At 43.8% G+C, this 27,922-nt stretch overlaps 1 protein-coding gene across 1 annotated transcript; it reads left to right on the forward strand.

Moving 5' to 3' along the window:
* Positions 1 to 4,535: 4,535 nt before the first annotated feature.
* Positions 4,536 to 27,832, forward strand: LOC107375739 (bifunctional heparan sulfate N-deacetylase/N-sulfotransferase 1). Its single transcript, XM_015944442.3, has 14 exons — positions 4,536 to 5,285; positions 14,356 to 14,838; positions 15,501 to 15,588; positions 15,919 to 16,073; positions 19,909 to 20,094; positions 21,999 to 22,127; positions 22,746 to 22,928; positions 23,022 to 23,118; positions 23,314 to 23,437; positions 25,008 to 25,182; positions 25,267 to 25,437; positions 26,813 to 26,922; positions 27,292 to 27,394; positions 27,482 to 27,832. The coding sequence occupies exons 1-14, from the start codon at positions 4,752 to 4,754 to the stop codon at positions 27,599 to 27,601; spliced, it is 2,658 nt and encodes an 885-aa protein (XP_015799928.3). The 5' UTR covers positions 4,536 to 4,751; the 3' UTR covers positions 27,602 to 27,832.
* The last annotated feature ends 90 nt before the right edge of the window (positions 27,833 to 27,922 follow it).

Here is a 27,922-nt window from a genome sequence, read left to right on the forward strand (position 1 = left end):
GAGAACGTGTGGTTGCCAAGGCCTGTGGCGGCTGAGCACAGAGGGTCATCGTTTATTTCTGTCGGTCAGTGGCGAGGGGACAGACTGGAGGGGGAGGAGGACGCTGTTGGGTCCTGAAGGGTTGCGAGGGTCCAGCTATCCTTTAAAAGTTTATTTGTCCAAAGGATCACCTGCAGGTCGTCGTCGGACGGTGTTAATGTACTGACTCTCCTCGCAAATCCCCGGGCCACTTAGTCTTATTCACACTTTAAACAAAGTGCAGCAGCAGTGCAGAGGAGAGAGGGGGGGAGGGAGGGAGCGAGCAGGACATGTGAGGAAGGCTACATATGGCCAACCGCAGCGTTGTTTATGCCGAGAGTTGTTACAGCTGAGGACCAGCCTCTGTCTCCTTCTCCTCCGTCCCTCATTAATCTAGCGGTACGCCTCTGGCCTGCTTCCCGTGCTGTTGGGAGAGCAGGTTTCGGAGTGACCACCCACCCTGAGGAAAAGCATTAGTCTGTCCTCTCCTCCATCACCTGCTATTGTTTATGCTCCCCGCTTCATTTTTTTTCACCATCGCTCGGCAGCTATAAAATAATAAGGGGGATATTTTAATTTGGGTTTCCAACCTTTCAGATTGATGGTGGCCCCGAGGGGTCATTTTCTTCTTTATTTCCCACATAAATGAGATTTTTTTCCCCCTCCTTTTGTTGCTAGTATTTCATTCTCCAACCTTTCCTGTTGTTCTCCTTTCTGGTTAATCCTTTCAGTTTGTGGTTCTTTTCCTCTCTCGCTGCTCTGCCTGCCACTTCTATTTAGGGAGACTTCTAGTGCACATGTGCAATTACGTAGCTCATATTCAGCCAGAGCTCCTTCCATCACTGAGAAAGAAAAGGTTGACTAGCGCGCACACACACACACACACACACACACACACACACACACACACGCGCACGCACGCACGCACACACACACACACACACACACGTGTCTCCCATCCTTCTCCTTTATGCATGAGTGAAGTCTGGGAGTCTCTTTGGCAGTCTGAAACATTCGGTTGTCCAGAAACCTCTTGACTGGGCCGTACCGTACCAATATGTCTGTCGGCTATACCTCTCATTGGCTTCTGCGAAACCATAAAATATTCATGTTCTCTTTTCTTCTCCCTTCTGCATTTTTGAATCAATTATTTTGCAGAAAGGAAATGTCAGGCCTCCACATGGCTTAGTTGCACTGGAGAGAGGAGGATGCTTTATGTGAGGTGGGTTTGCAGACGGGTGGGACCCATTAGCCTTTGTTCTGTTGGGTCGGTCCTGGACCCTCATATGGGTCTAACATATTCTACTTTCTTTTTGGCCCTCCTGATATCACGGCTTCACACTCCAGGCCCTGAGGTTTCCTTTAATTTATCCCAGTGGCTCTCAGGCCATCGCCCTCCCATCTTTCACCCTCTCCTCCTCCTCACCCTTCAGTCCCTCAGCTGCATCACATTCTGAAGGTCATCATCAGGAGGCAGGCATCTCTGCTGTGAATTGGCGAGACTCTGTGTGTTTTGTCACCTTCCAGTCTGCTCCCAAGTCATGTCAGCAGGGTCATTAGAGCCACAGACGAGCTTATTGTGTCCCAGCGGAGGTCAGTCTCAGAAAGCTCATCTCCAACATGATTACTTATTAACCAAAGGTAAATAAAACATAGACATTTCTGGGGAGAGTAAGAGCCAAAGCAGGGGGCTAACAAGATCTTTTCAAGATGTAAGATGTGACACAATTGCACACTTTGTTTTTATTGTCTATAATTAATTATGTACAGAGAGATGATTGATTTTTAAAGAAAAGCTCAAGTTAGTGTTAATGCAGCAGTAAAATAAGGATCTGGTGTATTTAAGTGCTTCTTGTGGCACATCTACTCTGATCTCGATGAGGTTGTACAGTAAGCTATCAATCAGCCTCCTTTAGAGGCTGCGGGGTGATAAAACTAGATGAATACACACACTATGCCATAGCAGGAGATCTATAAGTCACATTTTATAGTTACATTAATGCATAAACTAATTAAAATCTGAATAAATTATATTTGCTTAGAATGATAAATTGTACAGCAGTAGGACAAATACTGATGGATGTTTTTCAGCTGTAGTGTATCATCTGGATGAAATAAGCTGGAGGAACATATCAACATCTGCAAAGCAGAAATAATAACAGATTATAGGATCTCCTGTAGTGCTTTAAAGTCGCGTGGTAGCACAGTTGGTAGCACTGTTGCTTCCCAACAGAAAGGTTGCCAGTTTGAATCTCGGCCTGCATAATGGGTTTGTTTTCTCTGGGTCCTCCAGTTTCCTTCCACAGACCAAAAACTTGCATGTCGGGTCGATTGGTAACTGTAAATTGTCCCTAGGTGTGTGTGAGTGTGTGACAGGTTGTTTGTCTCTGTTCTCACCTGTCCATGGTGTCCTTCCATCCCAGTGGCTGCTGTAGACGGGCCAGCCCCTCATGATCCTAATGAGCAGTTCAGATATTGTGTGCGTGCGCGCGTGTGTGTGCGTGAGAGAGAGAGGTTATTTGCTCTGTTCTACTGTAGCCGTATCACATTGACATGATTTGGACGAAAACATTTAGAAATGTGTTGTGTCTATTGATGCACGGGGTATTTCGATATTAAAGCTGCTGCTCTGGCTGATAACAGATGTTTAACACACACATTGCTTCCCTGCTTCAATGAAACACCCCCACAATCTGACGCTGCATCTCTATCACATGGCCAACCCCCTCCCCCTCTTGAAACACACACACACACAAACCGTAACAAGGTGGTGATAAACATGTTAATACCGGACCAGTTTTACTTATTGGCATCAGCCCCAGTTATCTCTTATGAATGTGGTTTCACAGGTACATCAAATACATTCACATTCCACTCAGTGCTGTGTTAAAGTTGTCTGTCCTGTCTTGCCTTCTGCCTCAGCGTTTCCAGCAGGAGTCACTTCCTGTGGCTAATCATACTTTGATATGCCGTGGCATGAACCCCGGCTCCCTCAGAAATGAACAAACAAGGGACCTGGGGGGATCTGAGAGCGACCGGGGCTGTTGGTTTTTGTTTGCTCCACCACGATACATTCTCTGAACACCCACTGTTTTTTCACGGCCTCACTTCACATTAGACTCCGCATCCCTGCGAGGGGGAGAGAAGTTGGACACGACTCAGAGAAAAAGACGAGCAATTTCTGCCACTGCACTTGCAGGGAGATTTAAAGCATCCTCCTAATCTTAGCTGGAAGGATGAAGGAGGGAAGAGAGAAATGCCAGAGTGATGGTTCTGATTACATTACAGGGATACTGTGTGAGCACCGATTTGTATAATTATTTTTTCTCTCCATGTCGCACTGTGCCTACATGAATCATTACTTTAGCGATCAAAGGATTGTGTTTAAGCCCAACGTGTCATGGCCACTCTTGTATTTTATGTTACTCACCTCTAATTAAACTTTGGTTTTTACAGCATAACTAATAAACTCTCCGATTGCTTTATTCCATCTGATTTAAGTCCATTTGTGTTAGTGCTGATGAGTTTGGTGGTCAGTGTTTAAGACCTTTGAGTTGAGAAGGATGAGGCTATAATGAGATACCTAGGGCTTTATAAAGCGAAGTGTACACCGCAATAGCTCTCCAGCTTAATGGTCAGAGGATTTCTATGCAAAGGTAATGATGCCTGCTTTCATTCCTCTTTCCAGCTCTCCAAATGGAGTAAAGATGTTTTTCTAAGAGTGAGGTTCGCACTATTCTCCTGCTGCATCCTGGTCCGTTCACACTTGGCTTGATGGGGATGGACTAAAAGGCGGAGATATTGTTTCAGGTGTGCAGAGTATAGAAATGTGTAGTAAGTGTGTTTTTTTCCAAAGCGTAGAGGCTCATTGTTTTCCAGGTCTGTCTGTCACTGTTCTCCACGCCTCTGCTCCTGGATTGCTTCCCTTCCATCAGTTTGTTTTTTGGACGCGGTGCAGGGAAGGGTTTAGGGAAAGGTACCCGTGGGTGATGGCTTCACGTGTGCAGTCACACTGGTTCCACTGGACTGATTTACCAATTAGTTTGCCTTACAGCTTTGTCGCTCATATTTCTGCTGCTGAATGTGGAGGCTGCATAAGCAGAGATTTTTCTTGTGTGTGTGCGTGTGCGTGTGCGTGTGTGTAACTGGCAGCTCTTACACTGAACAGCTGAATGCAAAGCTACATTAAAGTGAACTTGTTTGTGTGCATCTCCCACAACTGTTCTGTAAGAGCTGTTGGATTTGAAGTTCTTCTCCTTTCTGTTTGGCCAGATTCCGTCCTGAGGGAGTAATGTCGCTGTGATGACCTGCGTGGCCTCGGCTTCCTCCAGGGATTGTTCTCCACCCAGAAGAGTGGGGCGAACTCTAGCCAGGATATGGTTGGCAGATTTACGTGATGGACAGGTGATGGAGTCGTCCATCATCTTCGCTCCCCAGTGACTCACCCTGTCTGCCCTTGCTCACAGCCACGAGTGTGTACCAGCGGACCAAGGCCCCCCATTTCTCTGCCATGGTGACATAAGCGCTACTGCAGCATGAGGGAGCGCCAACGTCACCGACTTGCTTTTGTATTCAGTGGCTGCAGCAGCTGCTACGTAGAGGAAATTTAGCTCTGTAGCCACAGTGAGTTTGTTGTAACTTACTCGTGTTTTATTTTTCTCCCACACTGAGAGAGAGACTGCCCCTTTGGTGTGTCACTGGGCCGGTGGGGCGGAGCAGTGTGGCGAGAGACGATGCTGGGATGCGTGGCACGCCTCCGCCGGCTGGTCCGCCTCCTTCCTCTGCAGACCTCCCTGCTCCTCCTCTTCCTCTTCTGCGCCGTCAGCGTCTTCATCTTCTCCTACTTCCTCTATGGCGTCAAACGGGAGCCGGAGCCACCACCAGGTATCTCGCCCGGACCTGATGGAATTCCCCCAGACTTGGTCACCCCGTCGCGGCTGTTGGCCGTGCGAACTGTCCCAGGGGTTTCCAGGTTGGATCTCGGAGGGACCAAGACAGATCCTGTGGTTCTGGTGTTTGTGGAAAGCCAATATTCTCAACTGGGGCAGGAGATTGTGGCCATCTTGGAGTCTGGCCGGTTCAAGTACCGGACCGAGATCTCTCCTGGGAAGGGGGACATGCCCACCCTGACGGACAAGGAGCGAGGTCGCTTTGCACTTGTGATTTATGAGAACATTCTGAAGTATGTTAACTTGGACGCCTGGAACCGGGAGCTGCTAGATAAATACTGTGTGGAGTACGGAGTGGGCATCATCGGCTTCTTCAAGGTTAGAACAACACACACTCCCTGTACCTCCCTCCCTCCCCTCCTCTCACTCACACCTTCTGCCCTGTCCATCTGGCTTCACCATCCCTAAAGAGATGGGATTTACAGAGCTGGTGAGACCTGCCTGGTTCTATATCACTCACTTTCCTTGCACTGACATATGTTTCTTTTCTGTTCTTTTTATGTCTTTTTTTTTCTTCTGTTCAACAATCTGGCCTCCTTAACTCTACTCCGCTTTAATTCCCATTTCTTGTTTTCTCTGCCTCATCTTTTTATTCTCTAGCTTTTTTTAGTCCTCCACTTTATATCCCTTACTCTGCTGCTCTACTCCCTCTGTTCGTCCCCGGGGGGCCTGGGGCTGCTTAAGGCCAGTTTTTAGGTCTTATGATTTTAATCACCCTATCTGAGCCACGGAGAGAATATAGAAGGGCCTGGATGGTGCTGTAGAGGTGCTGGGTGGTGCGGATGAAGGTTGGCCTGGTGGGATTCACTGCCCGTCAGGAGGAGAGCAGAGGTTGTGCATCAGGGTGGTTCTGAAACACGACAGAGCTGTGGGGCTTTCACACTGTTGGCAGCACAACATCCTCAGAACTAATTATAATATTATGATTAATAGAAATTAGAAAATACTCCCTATCCAGCAGCCGTTCCAACATATATTCTGTACTGACTGAAGCTATTGAAGTATTTGATATAGTACCATCTAGAGCCCTAGAACCCCCCAAGGCGCTTTACAGCACAACCGCAGCATTCTCTGCAGGGAGCTGGGATTGATCCTACAACCCGCTCTACCGACTGAGTCACTGCTGCCTAGTATATCTGTAGCAATCAAACATCTTTAGGAAATTGTTCTGAGGATCATGGCCTCAATGGTAGATCAATATGTGGCCTGGACTAAAGCTGGGCAATATGGAGACTAAGGCTGTCGCGGTTGAGGAATTCCCCCTGCGGTGATTCAGGGTGGCTTAATATTGCGGTGTGCGATATTATTGCAGTCCTTTTTTTTATTGCAGTACTATCTAAACATAATGTTTACACATTTAAAAAAGGTTAAAAATTGCCGTGCCTTCTTTTATAACGCTTTACTGAATGCAGATCAAAGGGCAGTAACAACACAGATCACAGTAACGTTTGTTTGTCCGACAGTTGGAGTCCGACTGAACTTAAAAACAACAAAATTCAGGAGAAACTTTTAAATGCAAATTTGGCTGCAGCATCTAACAAATAAGAAACAAGTCCCCATTTTGTTTAGTTGTTTAAAATCAAGCATAAAAAATTACATGTACCGGGCGCGCGCGCGCCGGGGGGCGGGCACACTATCATTTCACTTTCACACACACACGAATGACGGTGATTTATAGCTCGGTCACGTCCTTGTTACCTACAAGAAAAACCAGCATGATAACCATATACGGTTTGAGAGAGGATCTGAGAGGGGTGGCAACATTTCCAGCAACACTGAAAACCCTCTCGGATGGTGCGCTCGTTGCACTTACCCCAAATTCCACTACCTCCGCTCCGCTCCCCTCCGCTCCGGTCCGGCCCCGCTCGCTTCCGAACTCAACTTGCGTGCGACTCTGGCGAGCAAAGGGAATCTCTCCCGGTTGTTGCTCCACCATGTCAGGGGGGTTTCTTTAGGGTGGATGCATTCCTCCTGCAGGTAGCGAGTGAGCTCCAGCTCGGCTCAAACTCTCTTCGGGACGGTTGCAGAAGCAGTGCTTGTCCGGGACTTCAGGAGGTCTCCGAGCGTTTATTATTTATTTATTTTTTGCCGCTGGTGGCAGCTCCGTCTCGGCCAAGGACTCTGGCTGCGCAGCAGCTGACGTACTGAAAACCAAAGCGCTCCCAAAGGAGCGAAGTAACGTTTCGTTTTGATACCAGTGCAGCCATCCTTCTCAACATGCATCATTGAGTTGAACCAAGTTCAGTAATCGCGGTGGCCCATGATGCAGCGCGGTGGGCTTCTTCATATCGCGATATTTCATTTTTGCGGTTACCGCGACAGCCCTAATGGAGACATTCCCATCACTGTGTTATTTTCATAGTAGTTGATATAAAACAAATCACCATTTTGAAAATCGTTAATGCTTTTGGTGAGATTTGAAGATATCAGGTTATTTGTATTTTTGAAGACCTATTTTCAAAAGTTTACATAATATAACATTATTACAAACGTTATTATACAAACATACAACTGTTTTGATACATAAGTGAGGTTTAAGACATTCAAGCGTTGGAGAAGAACGGAACGAAAATGGAAATGTTCCTCTGTTGATGTGAGATTATTTAATAAACATTGAAATATGAATTCTCAAATCTCTCTGCTTGTTTTAAAGAGCAAGTCACCCCCAAATCAACCTTTTTTTATGATAAACTATATAAATGCATGTCTAATCGTGCTGCAGACACGTGTAGTCAGTATTTTTGCATTTTAGTGCATTTTAGTTAAAATTGTAATTTTCTGCCTAAAATTGTCAGTGTTGTGCCGTTGCCAGGTAAAAACTCTGCACCGCAGTAGAATTTAAATCTGCCATCACTATTGGCTAAGAGGTACCCTGGAATGTTAGCTGGTACCATATGATGTCACAATGTCGTTGTGAGCCTTTGTGTGTGTGTGTATTTGTTAGCGGCTCCGCCCTCTCAGTCTGCTAGGCAACAGCATTTGTTGCATTTTTCAAACAGGAAGTGGGAGTTGAGTAAGAATCCGGTAGGGGGTGACTTGCTCTTTAAGAACAAGCCACAGAAAATAATGATCAAAAAACAAAACCAGTGTTTTAAATCGGTGAAAATGTAATAAGCTTTCAAAGAAAACATTTAAAACTATAAACTAGTCATTGTCTATGCTCAAGAAAAGGATTTGAGTTCGTTATGTTTTCAGTTTCCTGTGATAAGTCATGATGCTGGTGAGGGCTCAGGTTTGGGATCATCAAGTCTTACACCTGCTGCTCCAACAGGTGGAGCTGGTTCAGCTGCTAAAGCAGATCGGTGGATTTACCCGACTTTGTCAGACCTGTGGCGCAGAAACGATGTTGACCATCCAGAATATGTCCACACGACTGAAGTCTTCAGTTACTTATTGTGAATGATGTTATTTTCCATGCCCTCTTGGCTTTTTCTTTCTTCAGTCATGTCCTACCAGTTACCTGCAGCAAGAGGCTAAAGCTACACAAACATTAGCCGTTAGCACATCAGGCTGGCTGCCACGTGTGCCATGAGTAACATTTAGTGTGGTTGGCTGTTCATCTGTTCTTTATAGTTTCTATCAACCTGTTCTTGTGTCTGTCGAGGAAAGGTTTTGTTTATATTAGGGTTGTCACGGTGTGAAAATTTAACCTCACGGTTGTTGTGACCAAAATGATCACGGTTTTTGGTATTCTCGCGATATTTTTTTAAACATGTTAAATTTTCAGGAAACTAAATAAACCCTGTATATCAGGAAAATATTGTCCTCAGTTTGTGTCTAAATTTTGCCTACAATTTGTTATTTTGTAATTATGTTGTTTATTTGTTTACATTTTCCCCCTTTTGTCTTTAAAATACCAATATTTTCCCATAACTTCTTATTTTTTGTCTGTTTGATGCCATCATTTTAAAAATATTAGATCAGATGATACTCAGTACTCAAGTAGCCTTCTAATCAGATACCTTTTTACCCTTACTTGAGTAATAAACCCTAGATCAGGAAAATATTGTCCTTGGTTTGTGTTCTTCCAGTGAGCTTTGCAGATGTGGGAAAATGTCATCAGGCAGTAATCATTGTTAAATTCATAATTATTCTCGGAGAGAGACCAACTCTAATCTGCCCCTGGGAGCCCCGTAATGCATAGCGTCATTTCAACATGGGGGTGTCCGCGACACGGTTTATATGCAGGTAGCGGCGTTGCGGCTGCTTTATATAGCGACTCGTTGCATTCTCCCTCAACCCAAATCCTCGGATCACGCATTTTAGCTAAAACGCTAACGTTAGCTTGCCTTGCGTTGACTGTAGAGTTGTGGGTGATGGTCACGCAGATGTGTCATGATATTTGAAGCGTTGCTGCCTTTCACAGACACTTTTTCTGCACGTGCTGCAAACAGGATAGCCGTCTCTGCATTCTTCAAATATCCAAAAAATGCCCGTATTTCCCACTTTGTCTTCTTTGAGGGATAATAAATGTGAAATGTCCTGCGTGCTGCAGTCTCCTCCTTTGGCCATTATTTCAGCTTTAGCTTCAAGAAAGTTTTGGTTGTAAACAACAAAGTGTGCATGTGCCACCAGCAACTTCAGCAGATGATACGGTGGCTGGTAAGGGTCACCGCGCCTACACCGCAGCCACAGTAATCCACCGAGATAATTTTTTAAAAAAAAAACAAGACGGTTATTATTGTCAACTTTTTTACCGGGGTTTACCGCTACACCGGTTACCGTGACAACCCTAGTTTATATTGCTATCTTTTATCTTCCAGCTCTAGCCTGAGCAAATAGACATTTTAATTGTCCCAGTTCAAATTCAAATAAAAAAAAACTTTATTAACTCATTCACTGCCATTGACGACTAAAGTCGTCATTTTAGATCCAACCGTTCACTGCCAATGACGACTAAAGTCGTCATTTGCTTCTTTTTTTTTTTTTTACTGTTTGAGCATCGGAACGAGCCCCCGCACTGAGAGAACAAACATCTCAGCCCTGAAGCCGATCTTCATCCGCATACGTCACAGATCACATGATCAGGAAGCAACACATCCATGTGTTTGGAGATCGTTTAGGGCCGTTCCTGTAAAAAAAAGTGAGGCGCGAATCGGAAAAGCATCTGCCGATCACAATTCGACAACGGATTATGAAAGAACGGATAACGCTCAAAACACGCGGCTTCTTCCTGATGTAAGAGGTGAGTCTCCTCTTTGTTTTGGTTGTTTTGGCATCGACATAATCCTAGCGTGCAACGTTCTGTGACTCTTAAAACAGTAAAAAAGGTGAGAAACGTTGGCAGCGAAGGCCGTTAGTGATCAGGAAACGGCTGGCAGTGAATGAGTTAATCCCAGAGGGAAATTCAATTGTTTCAGTACACACAATTCCAAGATCAGACATACATACATAGACACATGACAAGAATTGATGACTGTGGTCATTCGCAACACGAGCCGCGCTACAGTAATAGATCAAGAGGGTTTATATGAAGATAGAGTCGGGGGGGTGGGCGGGGGGGGGGGGCACTTCAGAGTTACCCCTGACAGAGGGGGTAGCTTTGCTATGCAAGAAAACGCCTCAGACAGATATGCACACAGACTTCACACGATACATAACATAAGTGTCCACTAGGTGGGAGATAGGGTTGGGACTCTCCTCACTTCAGAGTGTGCAGCTGCAAGAGCAGCGCTCATCACCTCTGTTTGGATGGGTGGGGGTGGGGTGGGGTGGGGGGATAATGGGTAAAGCCTGATTTATGCTTCTCCGTCTGCGTCAGTGCGGAGACACGCAACGCCATTATCCGTCCTTGCGTAGGGCACGCAAGTACGTACGGAGTCGAGCCCACTTTTTTAAACATCCGTCGAACGAGACGGATGACGCAAGCTTGTGATTGGTCAGGACGCCGCTGTTGTTTACAGCGCCGCCATTGCAAAGAGAGCCGAGGATAACTAGCGGCAGACACGGAGCAGCTTGAAGAATACCTCGCGAAAAAACTCTAAAAATATGAACGTTTCATCCTCCCGTGACTGGAGGAGTGAAAAGATGCGCAGCAAGCATTTTATTTGTGGATGGAAATGACAGGAAACGTGGGTTTAGAGGTGGGGAGCGCATGAAGAGGTGGGAGAATGAGAGACAAATATGTCCGTGTTAAAAGTCTCTTATAAACACAAAAAACACAATATAAACACACGATCTTGGACCGGATACATGACAGGATACCACAGAACAGCGCTACGCCCTCTGTTGTCCTGCCGGGCAATTGCTTTGCAACACTCTCCAGGAGACGGAGAAGTAAAAGAGCAAAACGCTTCCGTCAATCCGTGCGTGTCTGTCCCTTGCGGAGCTGACGGAGAAGCATAAACCAGGCTTTAGAGAGCACATTGAATCCTTGAGACGGTTCCACGGCCTTCACCGGTCACAGTCCCGCCCAGGCTGGGATAGGGAGAAAGAGTTTCCATAGCGACAACAGCATTCCACATTTCTTCTGAGGGAAGTTTTCACTTTAGCCTCACAGGCTTCAAGTGTACCAGATTCAGATAGCAAGAATTATTTTGGGTACAGGCAGAGATAATTTCCTCTCTGCCTTAGAGTTCTGTTGGTCTTCAACCCCTCCAGGTCCAAAAATGGCATTATCAATCTATTCCTATCTGTGCTGATCAGTCAACTCTCTCCTTGATCGAATCAACCTTCTGTGCCAGAGCCTGAATCTCAGCCAAAGTTTCAAGCTTACAACTTATCTCGACGACTATGGATTAGGCCAATATTCCTGGAAAGCTCTTTAATTAGTTAAAGTGATTTGAACGAGTGAGCACATACATGTGTTGATTGCCCGGGGGGGGGGGGGGGGGTGTTGATGTCAGCTGTCTACATTGTTCTTGTCTTGAGATGTGGTCAGTGATCACACAGACAAAGTTTGATATAGATCTGATCATGCACATGGGAGTCAAGTAATGTGATGGCGAAAGGTCAAAGTTTGAGGCTTAGCCACGCCCACACCTTTCAAGTTATTTAAATCCGACGGTTGAATTTTTTCCCCCTTTGTCAGAAGTTGAAGGCGATTGATGAAAAAGGCGACGGGGCATCACTCTCCAAACGACGTGTGCGAAAACCACTAAATTGAGTACTTGGACCAAAATGGCTGACCTCCTGTGCGACTTTGTGCTTGGCTCCAAGATACAGTATTACATGCATTACAGTAATACAGTATTAGATGCGGTTAAAATCAGACATGAAAAAATAAATACATTTTACATGAATAAGTTATGCTTAGCCTGGTGGGAGGAGAACTTGGCCTAATAAGCACTGGAGGAAACCCTGGCAAGATCGTCAACACTCGTTTAACTTAACGCTATTGAAACATGTATACCAAAAAGCATTATATCCACTGCTACCTTTCTAATTTTAAACTCAGTAACTTATGCTGTAACTGCACCTTGCCCTGCCTGCCCCTCCTTGCTGCCTGCCGGCTGTGATCACAAGCGACAACATAGTAGTTCCCGCTGCTTCTTCGAGAAACAGCACAAAAAAAAATAAAATAAAAATAACTTGGGATCTTGTAGGCACGGTGGTGGGATTTCAGCCGTTGCGGGTCGCCATGGCTACGCCTATGTAGGGGAAACCCTGCTCTATTCCATTCGGTTATGAAGTTATAGCCATTTATATTTTTTTGGCGAGTAGTCGAACTTCGAGGCCTGGCCCCTCAGCATATACGAAAAATCAGTTTTATTTTTTCTATTTGATCGTCCATCCTTTCTGAGCAATTTCCCACAAATTTTGAGACGATCATGCAAAAAACGATCGAGTAAATCAATCAGAAGCGGATCCTAAAAACGGCCAAAACGGGTAAAAATCGCCATTTCAACTCAAAATGGCCGACTTCCTGTTCGATGTTGACCATGGTTGCAAGAGGCTTTTCTCTGCGGACTGCTGAGTACTACAAGTGTACGAAATTTCTTAACCGTACGATAAACTAAGGTTTATGGAGGGGGGGTATTTTTCACATTGTAGGGAGCGCTACTCAGCCATTTTCTTTGAGATTTTTTGGGGACCTTTAAAATATCAAATTTTTCACCAAGCCTGACAAGTTTGCAAAATATTTTGAGTTTTGGGGTATGATAAGGTCCCCAAAAAACCATTCAAAGTGGGCTAAGAATAATAAACAGAGCAAAAACAAGAGGCCTTCGCAGTGCTTTCGCTGCTCGGGCCTAATAAGATTCCAGCCCAGTCGTGTGTTCTTGTTATTCTGAGCGGCCTTAATTGTAAAAGTAAAACATCGGATCGCCTCTACTACAGGAAACAATCAGTTAATCATCCAGCCAGTTAATTGGCTGATATTTGTTATGTTTTAAATAATCTGATGGGGGCTCTGTGCCTGGGAATGTTCAGCCAATTACCAGGAAGGAAAAGGAGGATGTAGCAGCTGCTTCAGCCCAATCTCTGCAGCGCACCATTTAGTGAAAACAATCTTCTTTTTTTAGAAATAGTTTTTTTGAGTCACCCATCGACTGCTATTTCTTGGTTTGCATCGACTATAAAACCACATCCATTGACCTCTAGAGATTTTTCCATAAACTATTTTAAATAATTTCATTTTAAGGTATTTTTACCATTTGCTTAACAAAAAAATGTAAACATCACCCTGTGAGTAATTTTATTATAAATCTTAATGTCTTAGTAATTTCAAGCAGACAAATTGAATGTAAAAATATTCAGGTGTAGCAAATGGTAAAGAATGGATGTCTGGTTTGTTGGAAATAAAAGGAGACTGATTAGTTTTACCGTTTCTGGAATTTAACTTTTATGATTAAAGAAAACAACAGTTACACCAGAATAGGTTTGTTCTAGAGGTAATTATATCTGCACTCACTCTAAGCAGTGTGGGAATAAACTAACAGCACGTTGAGACGTTGGAATGAACTGTTATTTTAATGAATGAATGAATTTTTATTTTCAAATGTTAGTTTTCTTAAAAATAAAATAGATTCACCATTTTTCCAGTGTGTCATCCAAGCATCAATGACTTGAGATGCTCGTGCCCACACACACACACACCCCGCTTGTCAGTGTTTATGATGCTGCTGTAAACAATCACACACACAGGTGAGATTCTGAGACAGAGATGATCTGTAAAGAGAAAATAGGACTCTGAGAATGACGGGATTTGCTGCCGAGTTTCTGACTGAACCTTCAGTCTCCAAACAGCAGGAGGTTTTTTCAGTTGACTGCAGACTTGTTGCACAGCAGATTGAGCGTAGCAGGTTGGAGCTCCCTCATGCCTTCACGTTTCAGCAAGCCTGACATTCCTTATTTCACACATGACTGGAGAAATTTGGAAATTTTACCCAGCAAATTTCTGTCCTCATCAGCTCGGTGTATAATGAATCTGTGTCTCTGTGTTGATCAGGCCAATGAAAACAGTCTGCTCAGCGCGCAGCTCAAAGGCTTCCCCCTCTTTCTTCACTCTAACTTGGGCCTGAAGGACTGCATGGTCAACCCCAAGTCCCCACTCCTCTTCATCACTCGAGCAGGCCAGGCCCTGCCGGGTCCTCTCCCCGGGGACGACTGGACCGTTTTTCAGTCCAACCACTCGACATACGAGCCCGTGTTGATGGCAAAGACCCAATCAGCGGAGAGCCTTGCGTCGATGGGGCAGCACGCCGCCATGCTCCCGTCGGTGGTGCAGGACCTGGGGCTTCACGATGGTATCCAGAGGGTTCTGTTTGGCAACAATCTCAACTTTTGGCTTCACAAGCTGGTGTTTGTGGACGCCGTGGCCTTTCTGACGGGGAAGAAGCTGTCACTGTCTCTGGAGCGCTACATCCTCGTGGATATAGATGACATCTTTGTGGGCAAAGAGGGAACCCGTATGAAAGTGCCTGACGTAAAGGTGAGTCGGTGCATGTCTTCTAGAGCTAATAAAACCTCTTCCTGTTTGATCAGCAGCCAGATGGCTGCACACGTAGCACGATACTCTCTGCCAGTCACACAGAAACTTCTTCTTCTCGCTCGTCTTTTTCCTTCCCAATGTATTCGTCCCAGTAGGCTGCGCAAAGCCGACAGGCCCAACCGCTCACACGTCACCAAAACTGTACAGCAGTGAATATTTTAGGGGCTCAGAGACAGACAAAGGATGTTGAAAAGCTGCGCGCTTTCGTCCCCTCAGAGCACAAACGAGGGGGAGGAAAAAGTTCTGGTAGCGGCAACAAGGCCTCCTCAGTGGCGCTACGGTGAGCCTTTAGAAACAAATTGCGTCGTGACAAGATGGAGAAATGTGACTGTGAAGGGGTGTGTGTTCGTGCAGTCTCATCCAGCACGGAGATCAAATCAGACACGCCCAAATCAGAGGCAAGCAAAATATCAAACAGAATGGAGGAGAGGAGCGAGGCTGCTGGGAGCCACTGTTGGATGTTTACCGAGAGAAAGTTGCTAAATTAAAGATGTATGTGGGCACGCGAGCGGCTCTGTTGACGCGTTCCTCATTAACGCGCTCATGCAGCAGTTTGAGCCCGTCGTCTGTTGACTAATTCTTCTTTCCTCCCACGGTTACAGGCCCTGCTGGAGACACAGAGGGAGCTGCGCACCCATGTGCCCAACTTCACCTTCAATCTGGGCTTCTCAGGGAAATTCTTTCACGCTGGTAAGATGCAGCTCCAGCTCCTCACGCAGACAGACGAACACAAGCTAAAAGCTAAAGATGTTTTTTCAACTATATTTCTCTGCTGCCTTTATTATCTGTCATGCCTTTACCGTGGCTCATGTCTCACATGCTTTTATGTTTGAACTTTCGCTCTTCACGGATTTTCATTCCCTTATTTTTCTCCTCACTGGTCACATTTTACCCTCATCTCCTCTTTCTCCATTTTATCATTTCAATTTCCCCCCAAATCTCTCGCCCATTCCCTGTTTCCCACTGTCGACCTCCCTACTTTTCCCTCCATCCTTCCTCCACCCACCGTGTGGTTTTTAGGATCTGACGACGAGGACCTGGGAGATGACCTGCTGCTTTCCCACGTGAAGGACTTCTGGTGGTTTCCTCACATGTGGAGCCACATGCAGCCCCATTTATTCCACAACCAGTCTGTGCTAGCCGAGCAGATGCTGCTCAACAAGAAATTTGCCATGGTGAGTCATCCAGGGGGCAAAGGTCAAGTCACAGCTTTGACTGAACAGCAGGATCTGAGTCGTCCTCGTTTGTGTCTTTGTGCTGGAGGTTTTAGACAACATGCCTCTCTTTTCTGGGGGGTAGTTTTTCAGGCTTTCATTAAAAAATCCTGGTTCAACTTGACCTTATTATGATTCAAATACAGCAGATAGTTATTTAATTCATAGTCCTTCAAGTGCTTTTGTTTGCTTTAACAGTACCTGATTGTCTGTCTCTGCTTTGTTCTGATAACAAGTTTGTTTTTGGTTTCAGTGCGGTACAAGTAGTCCCCATAAAATAGATCTGTAATGTAATCTGACTCATCAGGCGATTCAGCAAATCCAGCAGACCATGGTGGCATTAACCACTGTTGTAGCAAATTAGCATCAGTCTGTTTGTGGCCCTAAAGCATCCAGATAGAGTATCAGGACTAGTACCTTCATCACAAACCAGCCATAACCAGTCCTGCACGTCTCTGCTGCCCTCTGGTGGATGGTCTACATGTGGCTAAGGCTCATTCTCTGCCTTTATTACTGTTATACTTAGGGCAGTAGCGAAGCCTCGACGAAGTCGACGGCTCGATTCTAAAAATTTGTCGACGTCAGATCCGGAAGTCGACGCACCGCGCCCACTTGTTGCATCCACAGGAGTTTGTAAATAGAAGAGGAATCTGCCTATTTTTCCTCTAGTTCGCCCTCTTCTCCACCTTCACTAACATCTCCGCCAAATACCGAAGACCCGGAACAATGTCCGTCCACTACTAGATTATTTTCCTGTTTTGCCCCTTCGTCTCCCGGCAACGGACAACAACTTCCGGGATCAGATGCGCTGCTTCGTGTCTATCGCAGATGAAGAAAATCACCGGGAGCGCTTCTCCCTTCATTAAGGAGCTTCTTTCAGACATTAGGAGAGCTGTTTTGGTGGTAGCAGTCTCTCCTCCGTGCTGGTCTGTTTGCTGCTGGGTGTTTTTGGTTTATTTAAACTTGGTAACTTGAACGTAACGTTGGTAAAGCTACTGTTAGCATCTTCGCTAACAGCTTCTTGCGTTGGGATAAGCTGTTACGTTTTGGTTTAGAGTTCATCTTTTTTGTGGTGTAGATCTCCCTTTTATTACATTTAGAGTGTTGTGGGTTTTCGGTTTAGTGTAAAATATCACCTGAGTTTGGTTTAACCCGTAAGACCACTCGCCTCACGCACATAAGTGACCAAAACAAAGCAGCATGGAGACACTTTATCTTCTACCACCTCTCAGGCAGCAGCCTGCACTCCCAAGTTCTACACGTCACCAGAACATAACCAACCGCAACACAATAAAAGCAGTGTTATACAAAATGGAAGGCCTGTAGTGTTTATTCTCTTACAGTAAGAATTTATCAATTTTTTTGAGGAATTTATTTGAGATTTTCTGGTTTTTGTTAATTGTGCAATATAAAAATAATCATTAGATTAATTTTCTAAATAGTCATTAGAATAGTCGACTATTCGATAAAATAATCGTCAGAATAATCGTTTTAAAAATAATCGTTTACCCCCAGCCCTAGTTATACTATATAATTACATGATAAAAGAAACTGTTTAAATATAGTAGTTTTATTAAAATTAAACAAAAAAATTGTTCAGTTTAAAAACTTTTATTATGTTATAGTTCAGGCACTAATGGGTTAACTAAACAACCCACACACACACACACACACACACACACACACACATAAATTATATATATATATATATATATATGTATATATGTATATATATATATATATATATATATATATATGTATATATATATATATATATGTATATATGTATATATATATATATATATATATATATATATATATATGTATATATGTATATATGTATATATATATATATATATATATATATATATACATGTATGTATATGTGTATATATATATATATATATATACATATATATATATATATGTATGTATATGTATATATATATATATAATTTATATGTGTGTGTGTGTATGTGTATATACATACATGTATATATATATATATATATGTATGTATATGTATATATATATATATATAATTTATATGTGTGTGTATGTATATGTATATATATATATAATTTATATGTGTGTGTATGTATATGTATATATATATATATATATATATACATATGTATATGTACTAGGCTTAAACTTGTGAACAAAAAGTCAAGTACCAATAGAGAATCTAAAGCCAAAAAAAAAGTTTTTTTTGACCAGAAATGCACCAAAAACAGATTCACTAGTCCCAGGTTAGACTTCTAGAATCCCATTTTTGCTCAGTCTAATCCAAGAACCCACCTTCTTTGGCATCAAAATGCTGGATTTTCAGAGAAGCTAATTATTTCTTTTGACCATAAACATCTTACTCTCTAGTCTTCATGCTGTTATTTATTTTTTAGAACGGTGTATTTAATAACCTTTCCATGATAAACCAACATGCCGACATTACACAACCATGTTTCTGTGTGTGTGTGTGTGCGCGCGTGCGTGCGTGCGTGTGTGTGTGTAGACCTGCAGAGTTTATACAAACTTTAGCTTGTAGAAAAGTAACATTTTAAGCTGCTTCCATCATTAGTAGGATTTACAGATCCAAAAGCTGTGGGGATGAAACGTGTTGTTGTGAGGAAACGGTGAGACTTTGAGGACTTTGGTGATAAGTCTCACTTCACTTACTGTGCATCAACACACACACACGTTCTCCTCTGCACTTTCACAAGCGGGTCTGAATGAAGCCGCGAGGAGCCGTTGATACAAATGTCTGGGTTCCCCGAAGCTTTTGGTGCAGCTAGGGCTGGGAAATACATCGATACTCGAGGTGAAATCCTCAATATATCGCAATATTGATTTTAGACCACATTGCCCAGTCCCAGATGCAGCTAATTGAAACAATAATCAGTTTTGCCACTACAGCATGAGAAGTATCTGAAACCGGTTAGTTAATGAGTTGTTTTGTGCAGAAGCTTTAACACCTGATCTATATTGTTGTGTGTAATGGCTTTAGGAATCAAGCAGCTACTGTTATTGCATTCAGGCTCTTAAAGTTGAGTTTATTTCATCATTTTAATAACGTGGTTTTATGTTGAGAGAAAAATGAACTGCTCCGTATCATTGGTACATGCAGAAGTAGCTTTTGTCTTCTCTTTAATACCCTCCTCTTGAAAAGCTCTGCTGATTGGTCAATATTCTTAAAGTGCAGAGCAGCTACTTATTGTGCGTTTGAAGTGTTGTAGAGTCGCCACGAATCCGAAATTATGCAAATGTATTGGAAAGGAATATCATGGGGTGGAAGAATAAAAGTCTGCTAATGAGGAATGTCAGGTGGTTCACAAGTGGGGTGTTCTTTAGGAGGAAGTGACTCTTTTTTTTTAGGAACGTTGGACAAATGTGTGTTTATTAAAACACGCAGAAGCAAAGGGACTAAATTAATCATCATTTATAACCTTTAAGACACAAGCAGTCAAAAATGAAGTTCTAGTGAGTGATGTGAAACCTTTCTGTGCAGCGATACTGATCACATCAGAGGATTATGGGTAGAAACTAGTTTATTTTACGACGTTACACTTAGAGAATCCTGAACACTTCTGGTGATCTTTAAATTTTTGTTCCATTTAGATGAAACTCATTAGGATGAAATGATTCATTGTGTTTTTTCCCAACGAACCTCTTGTGCTTGTTCGCATGTCGTGAACCCAGCCGAGGAACAAGGACCTAATTTTAACACTCTAGCAGATGTGGGCGAATCATTCTAACGGCGTTCTGCTCTCTCGTCTGACTGGTGTCGTTTCTGCTCCAGGAACAAGGGATCCCCACCAACATGGGCTACGCTGTGGCTCCTCACCACTCCGGGGTCTACCCGGTGCACCTGCAGCTGTACGATGCCTGGAAGAAGGTGTGGAGCATCAAGGTGACCAGCACAGAGGAGTATCCACACCTGAAGCCCGCTCGCTTCAGACGAGGCTTCATCCACAGCGGCATCAGCGTAAGCCTGCTGCGTTCTTTTCTCTCATTTCCTCTGCTTGTTGTTTTATTTAGCTTTTCACTGTGAGTGCCTGATGTTTCCTGTTCTACTGTCACAACCTGTTCCCTCCAGATCAGGGTTTTCTTTTCCATTCAAAACAGACTAATTAAATTATCAGACCATTTATCTAAATTTTAATAAACATCACTTAATTTATGTTGTAGCCTTATTGTCACCTTGCCTGTTAGCAGAATATCTCATAAACCACTAGATCTCAAACGTATTCACTTACGTCAGTCCTATTCAAGATGGTCGCCACATCTAATCATTCTTAGCAAACATTTAATGGTTATAGCTAATAGCTATAGCTAATGGCTAGTCGTGAGGGACAACATCATCAAGTCAAGTCCACCTGTCCAGTTTCTATGACCTTTGTTGGATTCCTGTGATAAACGCCGTTCACCACCTTCTCTCAGCCACTCGTCTCGCTTCATCTCTCCTCGCTCAGTTGTGCTTTCAAAAACCCAGACTGCTAAACACTGCAGTAACACCCAAATAATCTGTTTTATCCTTTAGAAAATAGTAAAATATTTTAATGGTCTTGCAAAAGCACTCTGTGTCCTCAGAATCCCATCATAAGGCATTACATCTGGATTTCTGTGGCTATTGAGTTATATTATTATTCATTCCCTTTATAATTATGCACATTTTAGGTTTTCTACATGTGGAAATGCAGAAATATGAAAAATAAAAACAGAAAAGTGACATTTGGGAGAAATAAAACAGATTTAATCGGCCCTGCGTTGCTGCTGAATAAATAAGGAATATCAACAAACCTGTTTGTTATATAGTCAGGATTATGTGAAACATCACCATGGGGGTCAAGGGTTAAATGTTGATGAGGCAGTGTCTGGGAAGTTGTCTCCCCATAGTTAGATTTATTCTAGGATCTTGTTTTAGATTTTGCATCATGCTGTTTTCAATATTCGACCAAAACTTAGTTTTATCATTTCTCAACAAAAGAGGGTCTTAGTCTGAAACTCAGGCACAGACTCTTTGTTTTTTGTTGTTCTGAAGTGTTTTCTGTTCTGCACTTTGTTTATTTTCTTATTTTATTTCATTTGATTGTAAAGTTTTGCACTTGGACATCCAAAATGGTCCAAATAACGAGAAACTTTAATATTAAAGTTTATGAAAGTTTGGATTATGAAGAAGCTGGTGTGGAAGAAGTCATCTGACCTCGGTCGGCTGTGAGAGGATTAGCAGTGGAGAGGACCCATGCTGAAAATGAGACACCTGTCTGAGTGCTGCTGCCAAACGGGCAGAAAAACAAAACCTGGCATTTTGGCCTCGCTGAAGAAAAAGCTCCTGCACATAGTCGATCTCCGAAATGTCAGCACACAAAGAAACTTTATTCATCTTCACAGGCGTCGCCTCATCTGAGTAACGAGGGCAAAATAAATCTGAATACATTCGAGTAGTTCAAAAAGATAATAAAGACAAATGCTAATAAAAAGGTGTTTGTTTCACTACCAGGCTGACCTTCCGAGCTGATAAGACCGGCGCCGCCTCGGTCCGGTTTCTTTGTTGTGTCGGGTCAGCTCGCCAGGACCCAGAGCTCTGTTCTCGTCCTTGAGATGCGGCCGTCTGAACGGACAGCGCTCGCTGCTTACTGATGATTGATATTCAGCTCCCCAGACACTCCAAACATTTCCATGAATTTCCATATAGACTCGGAGTGACGACGAGTTTGCCGCGGCTAGATGAGCTGAATAATAAGAATATTATTGTGAACAAACAATGTGTGGGTTAAGCGCCTGGAGGACCGACGGCTCCGCTCTGCTCTCTGTGGAGGGCTGATGTTCTGTTTGTCTCGGTGTGTGTGTGTGTGTGTGTGTGGTTGACCGTGTGCCCTCTGGTTGCAGGTATTACCCAGGCAGACATGTGGTCTTTTCACACACACCATCTTCTATAAAGACTACCCGGGCAGTCCCAACGAACTGGACAAGCTCATCAATGGGGGGGAGCTCTTCCTCACTGTTCTGCTGAACCCCGTGAGTCACTTCCTCACCCACACAGCACAGCTTTTGTCTCCCGTACTTTGAATCCCATTTAGCTAATGGTACAAATTGGAATTTAAACAAGGTGCAGGACAAAGACTCGGCGGTGACTCACGCTGCCATGTTTGCATCTCGCGTTCTGTTGTTGCATTAATGTAAAAGCTTCTGTTAATGGAGCCAAAAGACTGTGTGTGTGTGTGTGTGTGTGTGTGTGTGTGTGTGTTTGTGTGTGTGTGTGTGTGTGTGTGTGTGTGTGTGTGTGTGTGTGTGTGTGTGTGTGTGTGTGTGTGTGTGTGTGTGTGTGTGTGTGTGTGTGTGTGTGTGTGTGTTTGTGTGTGTGTGTCGACACAGTTCAGTTTGCTTTTATACAAAAGGTTATCTCCATTATCGTCTCTGCAGATAAATAACTGGTCTTATTATTGAGGGGCTGCCTGCTTGTTCTTATTCTGTTGTCTGAAAGCTTTAAATAAAGTTCATTTAACATCAGCGTATGGATTTTAAACCAGCTTGTTAGGGAATATTACACGCTAACCTTAATTTGACACGTTAGATCCGTTTTCTTCCCAGATGTGAGCGTAAGTAAATGACATTCTGCTCCATTTCCAACCACAGATCAGTATTTTCATGACGCACCTGTCCAACTACGGGAACGACCGGCTGGGCCTGTACACCTTCAAAAGCCTGGTGATGTTTGTGAAGACCTGGACCAACTTGAAGATGCAGACCCTGCCTCCGATCCAGCTGGCCCAGAAGTACTTCAGCCTGTTCCCCTCTGAGAGAGACCCGCTGTGGCAGGTCAGACTCCCGTCTCTGATTACTCTGAATCTGACCCGTTGAGTTTCTGAGGAACTCATTAAACGCTGTTTGTGTCCTTCTGGGGGACTGCAGGATCCTTGTGAGGACAAAAGACACAAGGACATCTGGTCCAAAGAGAAAACGTGTGACCGTTTCCCCAAACTGCTCGTCATTGGACCCCAGAAGACAGGTGAGACACGGTTCTTTCACCCCCTCTGCTGGACAGAGTCAGGAATGATGATGATCATCGTTTAGCTCCATAAATGGTGTCTCTTAGTTCTGAACAGAACTTTTTACTTTTGTGTTTACTGGAACGTTTTCCTACATGTCTTCATTGCTGCTCGTCCTGTTGCTGATCCCACTTCTCTTTTCCCTCCCCCTACAGGAACAACAGCTCTCTACTTGTTTCTTGGTATGCACCCTGATCTGACCAGTAACTACCCAAGTAAGGAGACGTTTGAGGAGATCCAGTTCTTCAATGGACACAACTATCACAGAGGCATCGACTGGTAAGACCAAAGTCACCCTGGTGCCTCGGTTGTACCTGCTAATGCTCCTAACATGTGTCTAAACAGCCCCATCAGGGTCAGTGACTGTTCTCTCTTTTGGTTTATGCAGTTTGACTCATTGTAATTTAAAGTTCCTTATTTTTTATCTAAAGGTTTATTTATTCTGTGTTGAAGGTGGTCTTATCAACACTGAAGCATTTAACAAAGCAGTTGAAGTGTTTGTGGATCTGTTGTTTGGTTGAGACAAAAATAGGGGATCTGCTGCATTTCTGCCAGCGAGACCAACAGCTGCAGTTCATTTAGAGTAGATGTGCTTTAGAAATACCTGTCACTCTAACTCATTCAAAGGGACTTTAAAGATGTGGTTCACTGAAAAATCCTTTTTTAATGAATATTTCTGATTATAATCAGTAACTCTTGAGTTTAACATGCAGACTGAACATGAAATAGTCTCCTACACCTATCTCCTGCATTAACTTCTGGTAGAAAATAGACAGTGAAAGTCTAGGATCAGAAAAAGTCTGACAGATCTCCGTCACACTGTCACTTAACATTCACCCATCATGACTTGTGATGGGGAAGCCTGTTGTTTGCTTAGCGTCCAGGAAACGGCAGAGAACGTCTTGGCTAGTAGAAGCTAACCGTTAGCATTAGAAACTCCACCACACAGCACAAGCTCCTCCAGGCTTGTGTTATTTATGGAGCTAAATCATCCACGTTGCAAAGCAGTGGTGGAGTCCCGTTGCTTTTAGCCAATCAAAGGCGAGATGTCCAAATATCAGGAAACTAGACTCCAAATCCTGCGTCTAACAGCTCTCCTCTGATATGGCTCACTTCTAGTTCCTGAAACAGGTGCACCAGAGCTTTTTTTCCCCACAGTAGAACTTACAATCCATTAATTCCTACTAGAGCGGGGCAACAGTAGCTCAGGAGGTAAAGCCGGTTGTCCAGTACTTGGAGGGTTGTAGGATCGATCCCAGTTCCTGCCAGAGAATGCTGTTGTTGTGTCCTTGGGCAAGACACTTGGCCCACCTTTCCTGCTGGTGGTGGTGGTTGGAGGGACCAGTGGCGACCAGTGCTCCGCAGCCTTTCCTCTGTCAGTGCACCTAGGGGCAGCTGTGGCTACATCGTAGCTCATCCCCACAAGCGTGTGAATGTGTGTGTGTGTGAATGGGTGAATGATGCGCTGTAGTGTAAAGCGCTTTGGAGTCCTCTGACTCTGAAAGGTGCTGTGCAAGTGCGGCTCATTTATCATTTACTAGGGATGTGCAAATGTATCAGATAAATTAATGAACCACACCTTTAATGCAAACCAATCTCGAGTTAGAGGGTTTTTATTTTTTAGGAGACCAGGATTTTGTCTCATTATCTGAAAACATTTCACTTCTCATCTGAGAAGCTTTATTGGAAACGTGAGCAAATGAAAGGTATTGAGTTTTTAGGGAAGTTTACAAGTTTCACTTGTAGCGGTCACTAAAACGGCTGTGCAGAAGGTGGTTATTTATTTGTTTGTACTGATGTAAATACTTGTGTGTGTGTGTGTGTGTGTGTGTGTGTGTGTTTGTTTTAGGTACATGGACTACTTCCCTCTGCCCTCCAACACCAGTTCAGACTACTACTTTGAGAAGAGCGCTAACTACTTTGACTCTGAGGTGGCGGCTCAGAGGGCTGCATCTCTTCTTCCCAAAGCGAAGATCATCACCATCTTCATCAACCCAGCCGATAGAGCGTACTCGTGGTACCAGGTCCGTCCCAGCATCACAGACATCCACAGCTGCTCTTTTTAAACTAAAGTCCCTGACCTGTCTCTGCTCCTTGTCTTCCCTCAGCACCAAAGAGCCCATGATGACCCGGTGGCACTCAAATACTCCTTCCATGAAGTCATCACCGCAGGCCGTGACGCTTCAGTCAAATTACGGGTTCTTCAGAATCGCTGCCTGGTACCAGGATGGTACGCCATCCACCTGGAGCGCTGGCTCAGTTTCTACCACTCCAGCCAGGTAGTTTATGTGGTCGATCAGTCAGCAAACCTTTTATTTACGAAAGCAAACTCCATCCTGTAATTCTCCTCAAAGCTGAGGAAAATCAAACCAAGAAGTCCTCCCTTGTGGGAGTTTGTGTAAAGGAAGCTTTTGTGTTCCTCTTAGAGGAGTTAGGATCCAGCTTACCTTGGTGAACGAGGTCTTCCTCACAGGAAAGCTTAACATTTAGGTTTGGGTCAGTCGCTACCAAACACAATTCTGATTCAAGAAGAATTAAACCTGATTTTCCTTATGTTTTCTAACTTCTCCAACATCTTGCAGAATCAGAGTTGAAACTCTATTGAAATCATAAACAGCGACAGTCACTGAAAGATTGATGTTGGAGTTCTCCTTCAGGAATAATCAATGATGTAATGGTGGGAGCGAGGGACTGCTTGTTATTTTATTCTCCAGTGGGTTTTATTGATCCGTTCATCAACACTCACAGTCTCCTGGAAGTTCTGTCAGCGGTTTTTACACTTTACCGGTGATGGTTGTGAAGTTTGTGGGATTCTGCTGCCTAATGAGCCGCTGCAGTAAACTACAGTCCATTAATGTTTAGAGACAAAACTCAGAGCGGGCTCTAGTAATGCACGGTATACACAGTATATGGCTGACATGATGGAGGTTTTTTCTCTAGCGTCCAGTCGTGTCTGCACACGTATGTTTTCAAGCCGCGTCGGCTCTGGACGAACGCAGCAGCGTGCTCGTGAAGAACGTCAGTTATACGGGCCTAGTTGGGGTTTATGGAGTCGGATGGTGAGCAGAAAACCATCCTCACTAAAATAATCTGTAAAGTCGTATCAGCATTAAAGCCACGCCATTATCCGTTCTGGAGAGCCCTCGCGAGGACGGATAATGGCGTTGCGTGTCTCCACACCAACGTAGAAGCATTAAATAGCCTTAAAGTATCTGTCCAGAGTATTTCTCTTATCCAATGACACCATCTAGTGGCTGACAAACATATCACACAAAAAGTCTGTCGATCCGATTTATTATGATGGCGGCTTCAAGTTTCTTGTTTAATTAATGTGCTTCTTAGCCGACAAACAGAACTAAAACACGTTTTACAAGTATTAGTCTCATGTCATGTTGTGTTTTCATACATATATACATATATATTCCTACTTAAATTAAAGAATCAGGCACTTATTTATAAAATATTTATGCAGATAAGTTATATATATATATATTAAAAAAAGATATTTTCATTAATTTTACCGTTTTGTTCAATTTTTTTGCTTTGCTAATTATCTACCTGATATTATAAGGAGGTAATTAGGGATGTTGGAGAAAATTTTTTACACTCACACGCCCAGCTCTGACGTCTCCTTGTCTTTTTCTCCTGACCCAGCTGCTAGTTTTGGATGGTCAGATGCTGAAAACAGAGCCAGCTTCAATCATGGATAAAATCCAGAAGTTTCTCGGCCTCCCCAACGCCGTCAACTACCACAAGATCTTGGCGTGAGTCTCTGATGTTACCCTATGTTTGTATATATTTAGATTATTTTAAGTATATTTAAATACAAAATGTAGATGAGAAAAATGTACATTTTTTTCATGCATGCAGTCTTCATTGAAAACCCTTGAATACAAACCTTGTTGGTGTGTTTACACAACAGGGATATATTTACCTGCTCAGGTATCTTTAAATCTGAATCACTGATCCATGATTTTATGAGAATAAACTCATTTTGAGCTGAGCCTTACTCTCAGCTTAGCAGTGTGAAAGCAGACATGATGAAAATAGAGATCAAAACAAGAAATGACGTTTGTAGTTGTTAACTTCAGATGTAACTTTCTAATTTGGTGTTTCTGGTTTTTATTGAGCAGGTTTGACCCGAAAAAAGGCTTCTGGTGTCAGCTGCTGGAGGGAGGAAAGACCAAGTGTTTAGGGAAGAGTAAAGGACGAAAGTACCCTGATATGAACCCTGAGGTATGGCAATTGATACAATTATTGTTTATTTTGTAATGTTTGAGTTACTCACATTTGGTTTTGTCTCACCTGCTTGTCCCCTCTCAGTCCCAGGAGTTCCTCAGGGAGTACTACAGGGATCACAACATTGAGCTGTCCAAGCTGCTCTACAGGATCGGCCAGCCGCTGCCCAGCTGGCTCAGAGAGGAGCTGGTCCACACCAGGTAGCAGCAGCGCCGCCACAGGGAACCACCACGGCCCCACACAGACTGAACCACTGCTGCACCCCGCAGGGCTCGTCCTGCTTCGGCCAGCGGCCCCAAAGCCTGAAGACCCCTGGTTGTTTTGACAGACTGGAATAGAGCCGAGAGTAAAACATAACCATGATCTTCCAAAGCTGGGGGAACCAGGATCGGGTCAGGCCTGTCGGTGCGTGTTACTTCAGTGTGGCGCTCACCGCGGAACCTCCAGTGTTTGATAATCACAGTATCGTTGTCCATAATCAGACTTTCATCACATGAACTTGGAGCTGGGAGCCCAGGAATGGAG

This window comes from Nothobranchius furzeri, chromosome 1 (genome assembly GCF_043380555.1).
Source record: "Nothobranchius furzeri strain GRZ-AD chromosome 1, NfurGRZ-RIMD1, whole genome shotgun sequence".
NCBI lineage: Eukaryota > Metazoa > Chordata > Actinopteri > Cyprinodontiformes > Nothobranchiidae > Nothobranchius > Nothobranchius furzeri.